Genomic DNA, 13,943 nt, shown 5'->3' on the forward strand with positions numbered 1-13,943 from the left:
CACACACACACACACACACCTGTAAACACCTGACACACACACACACACACACACCTGTAAACACCTGACACACACACACACACACACACACACCTGTAAACACCTGACACACACACACCTGTGACACACACACACACACACACACCTGACACACACACACACACCTGTAAACACCTGACACACACACACACACCTGTACCCCTGTAACACCTGGGGGGTATTCCATCAAGCAGGCTAAAGGCAAAGCCAAGCTTAAATGGCCAAGTCTGGCTAATATGAGTGAGAGTTTGGTTCCATGGAAGAGGCTGAGATTAGCCCCAACTCAGTAACCATGGAAACTATGACTCTGGCTAAGCCTCAACCATGGCTAAGCCATAACTGTGGCTCAGGTTTACGTTCCATCAATCTGAGCCTCAACCCTGTTCCACCAAGGTGGCTAATGTGAATGCCAGCCAAGTAACCATGGTAACTTATGCTGCCGGGCAAACCTGGTCTGTAGCAGGCTAAAAGTGAAGCTTAGCACCATCTATGATCAAAGAATGTCCAATAGACAGAAACAGAGACACACAACTGTCATGGAATGATAAAATAATATGTAAAACATAAAATATATAATAAAATGTATTCAAGAAATTATTTAGACTAATAATTATATATTATATATTATATAATATTAAGTACATTAAAGAACATTATCACCCAAATAAAATATAATAAAAAATAAGACACAAATAAATACAAAATTAAACTAATTAGCAAAAAAATATAATAAAAGGAAATTTAAAGAGATCATCATTGTTTTGATGTAACAAGGGTTAGGGCCTCTGATTGATAGGAGACAGATGATTGATTTGCTGTCACCTGCATTCACTTACTGTAATAGGGGTCCTCGTTTCCATTGAATTGCTTGATTTGCTAAATGATTCTAGATAAATAATCAATAGATCTGTCATATGATTATTTCCTATAGAATGATAACCAACATTGCATTTCTTCATGTAATAATCTACCATCAATTGTATGATAAATGTGATGAGTCATGTAAAATACTTTGATTAAATGTAGCCTATTATTATCAAAAATGTAGGCAAGGCAACTTTATATAGTACATTTTAGCACAAGGTGATTCAAAGTGCTTTACATAAAATAAGATGAAAATACAACAATTCAACATATAGCATCTGGGACAAAATACAGCATGTAAAAATGACGGGCTTAAATGAAAATGATATCAATTCTATACAATTGGCCATGCAGGAAATAAATGAAAGCTATCCCATCGATTTGCATAACATTGAGTTGATAAATGTGATGAATATCACTTTCTAACATTAGTACTAGGGCTGCCAAATGATAAAATATGGAGAATTTCACATAAATTGCAGTGAAACAATAATGCTATTTTAATTATGTTCATATGAATGTTACTTATTAGGGTTGTCTTTTCCTTTTAATTGTAGGGATTTGGTTGCATTAATAGATCCACATAATTGATTAGTTTAAAACAAAAACCATCAAGAAATCAATTGGTAGATTATTGTCTCCATATATTTTGTCCCTTTGATGGAGGATTTATAAAACATGATGATGCAGAAATACTTCATTTTCTTTGTCACTTACACATTCAACCTGTCGCCAATAATCTGCCACGCCACATCCCTGGCTTTATTGATTGCCGCGGTATTGCCCTTCTTTGGGATTATGTGGCTGTAATCCTCATTTACCTCCATGAGGAGAACATCTCTGCACACTCTTTTCTCTTGCTTTTCGGCATTTTTCACAGTTTCCGTGCTCGACTAGAATGGGCTTTTTATTTTCCCTGTGGGCGTGCACAAGTTGAGGCTTAACAGTTGAGGCTTGACTAAGCGTCAGGTAGAGCCAGCTGATTTCACTTGATGGAACGGCTTGGAGCTAGATTGGGAGGTGGAGCTTAGTCAAGCTTCAAGCTTACACCTAAGTCTGGCAATTCTTAGCTACGTTGATGGAATACCCCCCTGACATACATTGTGTCAGGTGAAAGTGCCTCAGACTGTTCATCAGTATATGGCTTGTGGTCCAGCAGAGGGCGCTGTGAGTGCAGCGTGATCTTGGATCCACTGTGAAGAGACACTAAAACAGGAAGTGATGTTATTTCAGGTACGACCGTCTGCTGAGGATCAGAGCGCTGCGGTGGGAGTGCGGCAGCGTCCTGCCCGCGAACGTCCGCTTCCATATGTGTGCGGAGGAGGTGAGCGCCATTAAAGGGCCAGCTGTCATGTGACTGTGTGTGTCATGTGACTGTGTGTGTTTTCCCGCCACAGCTGCAGTGGTTCAGTCAGTATAAAAAGTCTCTGGCGTCCTTCATGCGGTCTCTGGGTGGAGGAGAAGGTCTGGACATCACTCAGGACATTAAACCTCCTAAGAGTCTCTACATCGAGGTGAGGAACCACCGCCGCTGCTGTGTGACCTCTGACCTCCAGCTGCAGTGTGTGTGTGTGTGAGCTCACAGGTGTGTGTTCTTACAGGTGAGGTGTTTAAAGGACCACGGAGAGTTCGAGATCGACGACGGAACAGTGATTCTGCTGAAGAAGAACAGTCAGGTCAGAATCTGACTGATGACGTCATCGATGACATCATCAATCAAACATGTGACCTTCACTGTTTGTTTAAAAACTGTGTGTCCTCAGCACTTCCTGCCGCGGTGGAAATGTGAGCAGCTGATTCGTCAGGGCGTCCTGGAGCACGTGGTGTCCTGATGAAGGGGGAGGAGCCAGAGAGCAGCGAGCTGGAAACTCACATCCTGTGCTGATGAAGGGGGAGGAGCCAGAGAGTAGCAAGCTGGAAACTCACATCCTGTCCCGTGGTCAATGGTGGAAATGTTTGAGTCAAAAAAATAAAATCTGTGTTTTTGTAAAAGTCGCGTCACTGATTACGCACGCACGCACACACACGCACACACACGCACACACACACACACGCGTCAGTGAGACATTTAGATAAAACGTTTTATTTCTGGTCACATGATCAAAAACAGGAAGTACCTGACAGAAAAAAAAGAAATACTGACGATGACATCACATCTTTGGTGTGAGCAGGCAGAAACAGATCATGTGATTAAAGCAGCGCGACCTCTGACCCCTGACCTCAGTCACACTTTGACACTGATGTAAACATTAAAACTTTATAAAACTAAGTCACATGATCTGTCATTGGCTGAAATTCACTCCACAGTCTCACTGAAGCAGCTTCAGGAGGCGGAGCTTACAGCCGCCGTTACAGGTGTCAAACAGTGCCCCCTAGGTGTCGTGCGTAGAACAGCTACGTGGCGAGCGCTGCGGCGACGATGTCTCTGAGCAGCCTGTTGAGGGCGCCGACTTTCTCCTCCAACAGGAAGTTCTTCTTCTCTGCGTGTTTCTGCCGCTGCTCTGTGACCTGCAGCGCCTTCATCAGCTGACTGTTCTCCACGTACACTTCCTGCATCACAGTGCTCACCTTGGCGTTCTTCGCCAGCTGCAGGCGACATGTGATGACATCACACAACAGTCAGAACAGCGCGTGTGTCACAGTGTGAGAGGAGGACCTGATTGAAGACTGACCTGTTCTTTGAGCTGCTGGACTTTCTCCTGTAGAACCGTCTGCACGGCCTTCAGTTTCAGCTCCACGCCGTCCGTCCTCTGCTGCAGCGACGCCACCGTCTTCTCGTACTGATCCTGAACACAACACGGCGTCAACCGAGCCACTCGCAGATAAAAGTGTGTGCGGTCCTGGAATGTGATCACGCCTTTATCTCACTGTGAGACTGAAGTCTGTAAAGCACCAAACCTCAGAGAGAAAACCAGTCATTTTAGCAGCGTGGAACCAGGAGCTGCTGCTGCTCCTCTGCTGCCTCGTGTGGTCACTGTGTGTCACTGAGTTAAGTCGTTAGAACATAGTGATGGAGGCAGCAGTGTGTGTGTGCGTGTGCATGCGTGTGTGTGAGAGTGAGAGAGTGAGAGTGTGTGTGAGGTGAGAGGTGAGAGTGTGTGTGAGTGAGAGTGTGTGTGTCAGTGAGAGTGTGTGTGAGAGGGAGTGTGTGTGTGAAGAGTGTGTGTGAGAGTGAGTGTGTGTGCATGTGTGTGTGTGTGTGAGTGTGTGTGTGAGTGAGTGAGTGAGTGGTGAGAGTGTGTGTGTGTGTGTGTGAGTGAGTGAGTGTGTGAGTGAGAGTGTGTGTGAGAGTGTGAGTGTGTGTGATGTGTGTGTGTGTGAGTGTGTGTGAGTGTGTGGAGAGTGTGTGAGAGTGAGTGTGGTGAGTGTGTGTGTGAGAGTGAGAGTGTGTGTGTGCATGTGAGAGTGTGTGTGTGAGAGTGTGTGTGAGTGTGTGTGTGTGTGTGAGAGTGTGAGTGATGTGTGTGTGTGTGTGTGAGTGTGAGTGTGTGTGTGTGTGTGTGAGAGTGTGTGTGTGTGTGTGTGTGAGAGTGAGTGTGTGGTGCATGCGTGTGTGTGTGTGTGAGTGTGTGTGTGTGAGAGGTGTGTGTGAGTGTGGTGAGAGTGAGTGGTGTGAGAGTGTGTGTGTGTGTGTGTGTGTGTGTGTGTGTGTGAGAGAGTGTGTGTGGTGTGTGTGTGGTGTGTGAGAGTGAGTGTGTGAGAGTGAGAGTGTGTGAGAGAGTGTGTGTGTGTGTGAGTGTGAGGTGTGTGTGTGTGTGGTGGTGTGAGTGTGAGAGTGAGTGTGTGTGTGTGTGAGAGTGTGTGAGAGTGAGAGTGTGTGTGTGGTGTGTGTGTGTGTGTGTGTGTGAGAGTGAGGGTGTGTGTGAGGAGAGTGTGTGCATGGGAGTGAGAGTGTGTGGAGAGGAGTGTGAGAGTGTGTGTGTGTGGAGTGAGTGTGTGTGTGTGTGAGAGTGTGAGAGTGAGAGTGTGAGAGGTGTGTGTGAGAGTGTGTGTGCGAGTGAGAGTGTGTGAGAGTGTGTGTGAGAGTGAGAGAGAGAGGTGTGTGAGTGTGTGTGTGTGTGTGTGAGAGTGAGAGGTGTGTGTGTGTGGAGAGTGAGAGTGTGTGGGAGAGTGTGTGAGAGTGTGTGAGTGAGTGTGTGTGTGAGAGTGTGTGTGTGTGTGTGTGAGTGAGTGTGTGTGTGTGTGAGAGAGAGTGTGTGTGAGAGTGTGTGTGTGAGAGAGAAGTGTGTGTGTGTGTGAGAGAGTGATGAGAGTGTGTGAGTGGAGAGAGTGTGTGTGTGAGGAGTGGGAGTGTGTGTGTGAGTGAGAGTGTGTGTGAGTGAGTGAGAGTGTGTGTGTGAGAGTGAGAGTGTGTGTGTGAGAGTGTGTGTGTGAGAGTGTGTGACACATTAACACTGAACGTGAATTTTTTCCTGTTTTCTCCTCAGTTTAATGCTCACATCTTTCATAGTTGAGTGCGAGGACATATTTTTGTCCACTTCCTGCCCCGCCCTCTTCTTCACTGTTCAAATTTAAATATTTAATCTTGAGCAAATTTACTTTAATATCTCAGCAGTAAACATACACCCACCACGGACTCAGGGGGGCGCTGCTCTATCCCCCATTTTTCCTTTCACCCCAACCGGTCGAGGCAGATGACTTCACATCTCTGAGTCTGGTTCTGTCAGAGATTTCTTCTTCTGTTAAGAGGGAGTTTTTTCTCTCCACTGATGCCTAGTGTTTGTCATTGTGTGAACTGTTGTGTTTCTCTGCTCTCCTTGATGTTGTTTATGTACAGACCTGAGATCATGTATATTATGATTTGTCGCTATACAAATAACATTGAATTGAATTGAATTGCTCTGCATCAGGTGACTTTTTTACCTGCTTGATGGTGATTTGTTGACTCTGACGCTTCAGTGTCTCCTCCAGCTGCTGACTCCGCCTCTGCTCCTCCAGTAGCCGCCCCTCCAGCTGCTCCTGCTCGTGGCTGCCTCCTCCTCTGCTGTAGACCCGCCCCTGCAGCTCCTGCAGCTCCTGCATCTGACGAGTGTGCTGCGCCTGCACCAGACTGAGGGTGGCGTCGGCCCGCGCCGCCTGCAGGGACGACAGCGAGGTTTAACACCAAGAAAAAAAGATGACATCACCACTGTGAGGAACCTTGGAGTTACCAGGCTCCTCCTCTCCTGTGGAACCAGCTTCCAATGATAGTTCAGGAGGCGGAGCCTCTCTCTGTATTTAAAGTTAAACTTAAAACTTTCCTTTTTGATAAAGCTTATAGTTAGAGCTGGTTCAGGGAAACCTGGACCATCTCTTAGTTCTGCTGCTATAGAACTAAACTGCTGGGGGATTTTCCTGTGGTACACGCACATTCACTCTCTCACACTCAGGATATGATTATGACTTTTTATATGTCATTAACCTTGTCTCTTTCTCTCCCTAGTTTGTGTCTTTCCTTCCTTCCCTCTCTCTCTCTGTATTCTCATCATGCAGGTTGCAGGATCAAGATCCAGTTTCCGAGGCTACGCTCATCGTCACCATTATTATTATTTTGTAATTAAAAAGTCGATATCAGTAACTGTATAAACTTGTAACCTGATACAGTTGTTGTGTATCTGCTGCTGGTCTCTCTCTCTCTACTGTCTCTCCCTCATCTCCCTCTTGTCCTTTCTCTCCCCCCCTTTCTGTCCCCCACCTCTCCACTGTCCCCCATTTTCCTTTCACCCCAACCGGTCGAGGCACATCTCTGAGTCTGGTTCTGTCAGAGTTTTTTCTCTCCACTGATGCCTAGTGTTTGCTCATTGTGTGAACTGTTGTGTTTCTCTGCTCTCCTTGATGTTGTCTATGTACAGACCTGAGATCATGTATGTTATGATTTGGCGCTATACAAATAACATTGAATTGAATTGAATTGATTCAACAGCCACCAGGGGGCGACTGTGGTTCTGACCTGGTCCGCCGCCTGCGTCCTCGCCGCCTCCAGCTCACTCAGCTGCATCTTCAGACTCTTCTGCTCCTGGGTCAGTTTCTGCACATCCTGACCTTTGACCTGCAGCTCCGACAGCTGTAAACAACAACAACCACTCTTTGTTTTTAAAGTTAAGGAGGAGGAGGAGGAGGAGGAGGAGGCGGCGGCTGAGGAGGGGGTACCTTGTGATGGAGCTCCTGGTTCTGGACACTCAGTCTGTGCGTCTCCTCTTGCAGCGTGACGGACACTCGCTCCTCCTGCACCGCCATGACCCGACACAGCTCCTCCTTCTCCTGCAGCAGCGTCCGCACGCTCCCCTCCAGCTCCTCCACCTACACACACGTTTTATTTTGAAGGAATAACTATGAAAACCAAAGATAACATAAAAACATGTATTTTATTTTGTAGGAATAACTTCTTAAACTAAAGATAACATAAAAACATGTATTTTATTTTGAAGGAATAACTACTAAAACAAAACATGTATTTTATTTTGTAGGAATAACTTCTTAAACTAAAGATAACATAAAAACATGTATTTTATTTTGTAGGAATAACTTCTAAAACTAAAGATAACTGTAGAACTTTCTAGCAGGCAAAGCTATTTATCTTTCATTCTATTTATCTGTTCATTGTTGTAATTGGTATCAAAGCACCGGTGCCTTTAAAGTGCCTTTAAGGAGCATTGTCAAAGCCATGTTTTGTTATATATTACCTTCGTATGTGGATTCGTAAATCTATCTATCATCAGAACCTGTACGACTTGTCGGTTTTACAATCTAACTAACTGTAGTTAGTAGCTAACGTACTGCTGACTAATGTCTAACTAATAACAGACTAACTTCTAACTATCTAAACTAACTAACTAACTAATAACTGTCTAACTAACTTCTAACTACAAACTGACTGCTGTCTAACTGCTGTTTAACTGTGTATGTGGAATAAACCTTTAGAAAGACAGTCGACTTGTACCCGTCGTACTTGTTCTGGTTACCCTTTCCAGAAGGGAGTATTGAGCTGAAACGATCAACCAGCAGAAATCTGGACAATAACATAAAAAATGTGTTTTATTTTGTAGGAATAACTCCTAAAACTAATGATAACATAAAAACCTGTATTTTATTTTGTAGGAATAACTCCTAAAACTAAAGATAACATAAAAACATGTATTTTATTTTGTAGGAATAACTCCTAAAACTAAAGATAACATAAAAACATGTGTTTTATTTTGTAGTATTTTATTTTGTAGGAATAACTCCTAAAACTAAAGATAACATAAAAACATGTGTTTTATTTTGTAGTAACAACTACTAAAACTAAACATAAAAACATGTGTTTTATTTTGTAGGAATAACTTCTGAAACTAAAGATAACATAAAAATATGTATTTTAATAATGTAGGAATAACTACTAAAACTAAAGATAACATAAAAACATGTATTTTATTTTGTAGGAACAATTACTGAAACTAAAGATAACATAAAAACGTGTGTTTTATTTTGTAGGAATAACTACTAAAACTAAACAAAAACATGTGTTTTATTTCGTAGGAATAACTACTAAAACTAAAGGTAACATAAAAACATGTATTTTATTTTGTAGGAATAACTTCTAAAACTAAAGATAACATAAAAACATGTGTTTTATTTTGTAGGAATAACTACTGAAACTAAAGATAACATTAAAACATGTATTTTATTTTGAATAACAAAAACTAAAGATAACATCAAAACATGTATTTTATTTTGTGGGAATAACTACTGAAACTAAAGATAACATTAAACATGGTTTTTATTTTGTAGGAATAACTACAAAACCAAAGATAACATCAAAACATGTGTTTTATTTTTGTAGGAATAACTACTGAAACTAAAGATAACATTAAAACATGTATTTTATTTTGTAGGAATAACTACTTAAACTAAAGATAACATTAAAACATGTATTTTATTTTGTAGGAATAACTACAAAAACTAAAGATAACATAAAAACATGTATTTTATTTTGTAGGAATAACTTCTAAAACTAAAGATAACATCAAAAACATGTATTTTATTTTGTGGGAATAACTTCAGAAACTTAAGATAACATAAAAACATGTATTTTATTTTGTAGGAATAACTACTGAAACTAAAGATAACATAAAAACATGTGTTTTATTTTGTAGGAATAACTACTGAAACTAAAGATAACATAAAAACATGTGTTTTATTTTGTAGGAATAACTCCTAAAACTAATGATAACATAAAAACATGTAACTTCCGTCCTCACCTTGTTGCGAGTGTCCTCCAGCTTCCTCTGCAGCTCGGTCACTTCCTGGGCGTGGCCGAGTTTGTCTCGCGTGGCAGCATGGAGCTGAGAGCGAATCAGCTCGTTCTCTGACTCCAGCGCGAGAATGGAGCGCTGCAGCGCCTCCACCTGTGAGGACAGAGTCACTGCACGTGAGAGGGCGGCGACATAAGCAGTGGGAGTCTGTGATTGGTCGATCTGTTTTGTCGTCACCTGGTGGTTGCGATCGTCGGCCTCTCGCTGCACTTTGACCTTGTCCTCGTTCAACCACTGCAGCTTCAGCGTGGCGCCGCTAAGCTCCGCCTCCAGCTCAGGAACACGCTTCAGCTGAGCAATAAAAAAAAAAACAGTTTTTGTCGCGATGTTTCACAACAAACATCAGCGAACCGTGATGACGGCAGAGTCCTCGCACCTTCTCCCTGCAGGAACTCAGCTCCGCCTCCAGCAGGTGGCGCTCCTGTGTCCACGCCCCCTGCACCTGCTGCTTCTCTCTCTCCTGCTGAGTCACCGCTGCCTGCAGCCGCCGCACCTGAAACATGACGTCAGATCCCCTCAGATCCCCTCAGATCTCCTCAGATCTCCTCGATCATTTGTGTCATGACCTCTCACCTCGGCTCCCTCCTCCCCCTGCTCCTTGGAGACAGTTGCCAAGCGCTCCCGCAGCAGCCGCAGCGACTCCTGGTCTCCATGGAGACGGGCGCTCAGCTCGGCATTGTCGCTGCTCAGCTGCAGGTTCCTACCGCTTAGATCCAGAACTTCCTCTCTGTACCTGGAGTTCTGCAGAGAGAGTGAGTGAGGAGGCGGAGGTCAAAGGTCAGAGGTCAGAGGTCACAGACAGACTCTCACCTCCCTGTGCAGTCGCTCCTCCTCCTCTCGGCCGCGCTCGTGTTCTCTCTGCAGCTCGTCCACTTTGCTCCTGACAAACCAAACAAAATAAAACGTCTAAATATTTCTATAGAAAACAATAAAATAGAACAAACGGAAAATCTATACAATTTTAAATATTTAAAACAATAATGAAAAAACTAAAAACAAGTGATTAAAAGTGATTTTATCAATATTTGTATAACACATAACAAAATATTTAAACTTTTGTAGATATTTAAGCTGTTTTGTCAGCGCAATTAAGACGCGTTCCATTAATCACATGACGTTCATAAACACAGGCTCCGCCCCCGTCTCACCTCTTCTTGTCAACCTCGTCCTCCAGGATCTGGACCTCCTGCTGCAGGACCTTCAGTTGCTCCTGGAGGGCGCTGTTCTCCACGCGAACTTCCTCCAGCTGCGTCCTGATTCCGACACGTCGTCAATAGAACGAGAAAAAAGAATCAATCACAAACACGACGACCTGAAAACAAATGAAACGAATTTGTTTGTTGATGAAAACGATCGGATTAACGATGATCAGGTGACCGGCGACCTCGCGTGCTTCAAACGCCTCATCACAACGTCCGAGAAAGGGATTGTGAACTCACACAGCAAATTAATCAGTGATGTTAAGAGTGAACGACAGATTTCATCCACTTGACTAAAAACTCTACGATCTCTACGTCACATGATCACTCACTCTCCCACACCAAACCTCAGGGATTTTAACATCACACACATCTCTTCAGTCTCTTCAGTCAAACCTCAGTGACACAAAGCGACCACACGAGGCAGCAGAGGGTTTTCTCTGTGAGGTTTGGTGTGAGAGAGTGAACTGTGTCTTTAAACTGTTTGAAGCAGAGGAGGCCTGAGGTCGCAGTGATGATGTCATGCAGTTTAGATGTTTGATGAGGTGATGGGTTAAAGCAGCAGTGCATTGTGGGTAATCAGCCCCTTCATTCAGAGTCTCGGCGAGCGGCGGTGGGTTAGTGGTCATTCAGACGGGGGTTCGATTCCCTAAGTCGGCCTCATGCTCCACAAACCTGCGTGGTCTCTGTGGGGGCGGGGCTTCCTCCAGGGCCAGGACCAGCGTCTCCAGCTCCATCAGCTGCTGCCTCATCTTCTTCTTCTCTTCTTCAAACTTGTCCTCCGTCGCCCTCTGCTGGTCCTGAGCGTCTCGCAGTGCCCGCCGCAGCCGCTCCGCCTCCGCCTCCTTGTCGGCGTGGAGCTGCTCCGTCTCTCGGGTGTTGGCGTTGATCTGCGTGCGGAGCTGCGGGACGAGGTCGGCGGTGTCGTTGAGCTGCGCGCTCACGTCTCGCAGATGTTCCCGCAGCGTCGTGATCTCCGTCTCCATCTCTACGATCTGCGTGGACAGCTGGTCGGCGAGCCGGGCGTAGCTCACGTTCTCCTGCCGCAGACGACACAGCTCCTCCTCCTGCTCCTCCACGCCGTGGCAGAGCTGCGACGTCCTGCTCCACTCCTGCTGCAGCGCCCCCTGCAGGCTCTCTTTGACACTCCTCCTCTTGTCCAGCTGCAGCTGCAGCTTGTCCACCGCCATCGCCTGCTCCTTCAGATCCTGGATCAGTCTGGTGCGGTCTGTCTTCAGTGAGTCCAGCTCGGCCGCTTTGCTCTTTGAGGCGTGGTGCAGTTCCTCTAGCTCCGCCCTCATGGCGCCGACGGTGTGGTCGCGGGCTTGGAGCTGAGCCTGCTGCTGGACGAAGGCGTCGGAGAGGCGGCTGCATTTGTCGGCCACCAGCGCCCGGTCCTGCAGGAGGCTGTCGGACGCGGCCTGGATGTTCCCAAGCTCCTCCTTCAGCTGCATCACCTGACTCACAAGCCCCCCCTCTCTGGCCTTCACCAGCTGAAGCTCCGCCTCCACCTCGCTCTTCTCTGCCTCCAGGCGTCGACTTAAACTCTCGTGAGACTCCAGGAAGGCGATGCTCTCCTCCAGCTGAGAACACGCCTCCTCCAGCTGAGCCTCCAGCTCCAGGCACCGCCCACGTGAGGCTCTGACATCGTCCTCTAACTGACCACAGCGCCCCCTGCACTCCTCCAGACTGGCCTCTGACTGGCTGATATGGAAGGCGGAGCTCTGAGCGGCGTCCTGTAAGCTGTACACCTGCTCCTCCAGCCTCGTCTTCTCTGAGGAGAACTGACCAAGAAGGAGGTCCTGCTCTTCGTTGCGTCTTTTCTCGTGTCGCAGTTTCTCCTGCTCTGATTGGACAAGTCGTGACTCCCAGAATCCTCTTTGCTCCTGCAGCCACTGACGCTCCTGATGGAGCTGGTGAAGGAGGTGACGCTGACCCTCGGCGTGATGACACTTCATCTGAGCGAGTTGCTGCTCATACTCCTCCCTGCTCACAGCGGTCATATGAGGCTGCTGACTCAGCAGTTTTCACACAGACTCAATGTTTTTCGCTGCTGACTCAGCAGTTTACACACAGACTCAGTGTTTCTCTGCTGACTCTGCAGTTTTCACACGGACTCAGTGTTTCGCTGCTGACTCGGCAGTTTTCACACAGACTCAGTGTATCGCTGCTGACTCGGCAGGCAGTTTCGCACTGGTGTTTACTGGACTACGTTTCACAGACTCAGCTGCTGACTGGCGGCTAGGTGTTTAAGCTGCTGAAGTTTTTCACACGAACTCAGTGTTTGGCTGCTGACTCGGCAGTTTTCACACTCGGTGTTCCGGCTGCTGCTCGGTGCGGCAGTTTTCACACATGCTGTTTCGGGCGGTTTTGTTCACTCATGAGTTGACTCACCTGACCACCATGCGTTTCCTGGGATTAGCATGCTCGGCTGAGCCTTCTTTCTCCGCCCGCTCAATCATTCCGGGCAAGGGATTCTGCTCCAGCTCGCCCTCACAGACTCTGTGTTTCTCTGCTGACTCGGCAGTTTTCACACAGACTCAGTGTTTCGCTGCTGACTCGGCAGTTTTCACACAGACTCAGTGTTTCGCTGCTGACTCGGCAGTTTTCACACAGACTCAGTGTTCCGCTGCTGACTCGGCAGTTTTCACACATGTTCAGATGAGTCCTGACTCACCTGACCACCATCACTTCCTGGTCCATCTTCAGCTTTAGCTCCGCCTCCAGCTGATCTTTCTCCGCACTCAGCCGCTGGACCAGGTTTCCGATTTCCCGGGCAAAGTTCTGCTCCAGCTCCGCCCTCTCCCGCTGCATCCTGCGTAATGATGTGCGGAGGACGTTAATCATTCACACGTATGATCAGAGTTAACATGAAAACAACACAGTGGATAAAAGTCAATACTTTCTGATAACTCAGCAGAGTTTAAACAGCGATTTTAAAACCAACTCAGCAGACACTGACTCTACAGTTTCCACTCAAACTTACTGTCTAGATCCTGACTCAGCAATTCTATAAACAGATATTGATGCCATAGTTTTCAAACTCAGCATTTAGATTCTGACTCAGCAGTTTTCACTCCAGTGATCCAGTGTGTAGATGCTGACTCATTGTCATCATGGCAGCAGGTGTTTCAGTGTTTGATCTTGGTCACCTGCGCTCCTGCTCGTGGCTCCACCCTCCTCCTCCTCCACCTCCATGGTGGAGCTGCTTCTGAACTCGGTCCAGCTCGTCCTTCAGCTGCTGCACCTGCTGCTCCACATGAGCCTTGTTCTCCTCCAGCTCACTGATCTCCAGCTGAGAAGAACCACACATCAGATATGAACCAGCAGAACAAACCTGTCACATGATCACTTGTGAAGGTTTTACCTTGTAGACCTGAGCGATGTCTTTACGCTCCACCTCCATGCTCTGTCTCATCAGCTCCAGACTTCTCTCATAGAAGTTCACCTGAGGACAAACGCCCCACTCTCATTACTCTGTTTCTACACTGAAGACTATGTTTACCTGTGTGTGTGTGTGTTTGTGTGTGTGTAGTTCACCTGTGTGTGTGTGTAGTTCATCTATGTG

At 46.1% G+C, this 13,943-nt stretch overlaps 2 protein-coding genes across 2 annotated transcripts in view; one reads left to right on the forward strand and one right to left on the reverse strand.

Moving 5' to 3' along the window:
• Positions 1-2,895, forward strand: part of gins1 (GINS complex subunit 1 (Psf1 homolog)) — a 3,515-nt gene extending 620 nt beyond the window's left edge. Inside the window, exons 4-7 of the mRNA XM_044018226.1 lie at positions 2,137-2,227; positions 2,301-2,417; positions 2,505-2,579; positions 2,667-2,895. Coding sequence (XP_043874161.1) covers positions 2,137-2,227; positions 2,301-2,417; positions 2,505-2,579; positions 2,667-2,735 — 352 coding nt within the window. The 3' untranslated portion in view covers positions 2,736-2,895. The remainder of the gene's footprint in view (positions 1-2,136; positions 2,228-2,300; positions 2,418-2,504; positions 2,580-2,666) is intronic.
• Positions 2,896-2,966: 71 nt separating this feature from the next.
• ninl (ninein-like) lies at positions 2,967-13,846 on the reverse strand. The gene is made up of 15 exons (XM_044018231.1): positions 13,743-13,846; positions 13,528-13,670; positions 13,053-13,190; positions 11,051-12,361; positions 10,325-10,429; positions 9,987-10,056; positions 9,750-9,917; positions 9,553-9,669; positions 9,354-9,467; positions 9,123-9,269; positions 7,033-7,182; positions 6,833-6,946; positions 5,767-5,979; positions 3,576-3,689; positions 2,967-3,489 (listed from the first exon to the last, which is right to left on the reverse strand). Exons 1-15 carry the CDS (start codon positions 13,791-13,793, stop codon positions 3,298-3,300), a joined length of 3,147 nt encoding a protein of 1,048 aa, XP_043874166.1. The 5' UTR covers positions 13,794-13,846; the 3' UTR covers positions 2,967-3,297.
• Between the last annotated feature and the right edge of the window lie 97 nt (positions 13,847-13,943).

Source organism: Solea senegalensis, unplaced genomic scaffold, assembly GCF_019176455.1.
Source record: "Solea senegalensis isolate Sse05_10M unplaced genomic scaffold, IFAPA_SoseM_1 scf7180000016521, whole genome shotgun sequence".
NCBI lineage: Eukaryota > Metazoa > Chordata > Actinopteri > Pleuronectiformes > Soleidae > Solea > Solea senegalensis.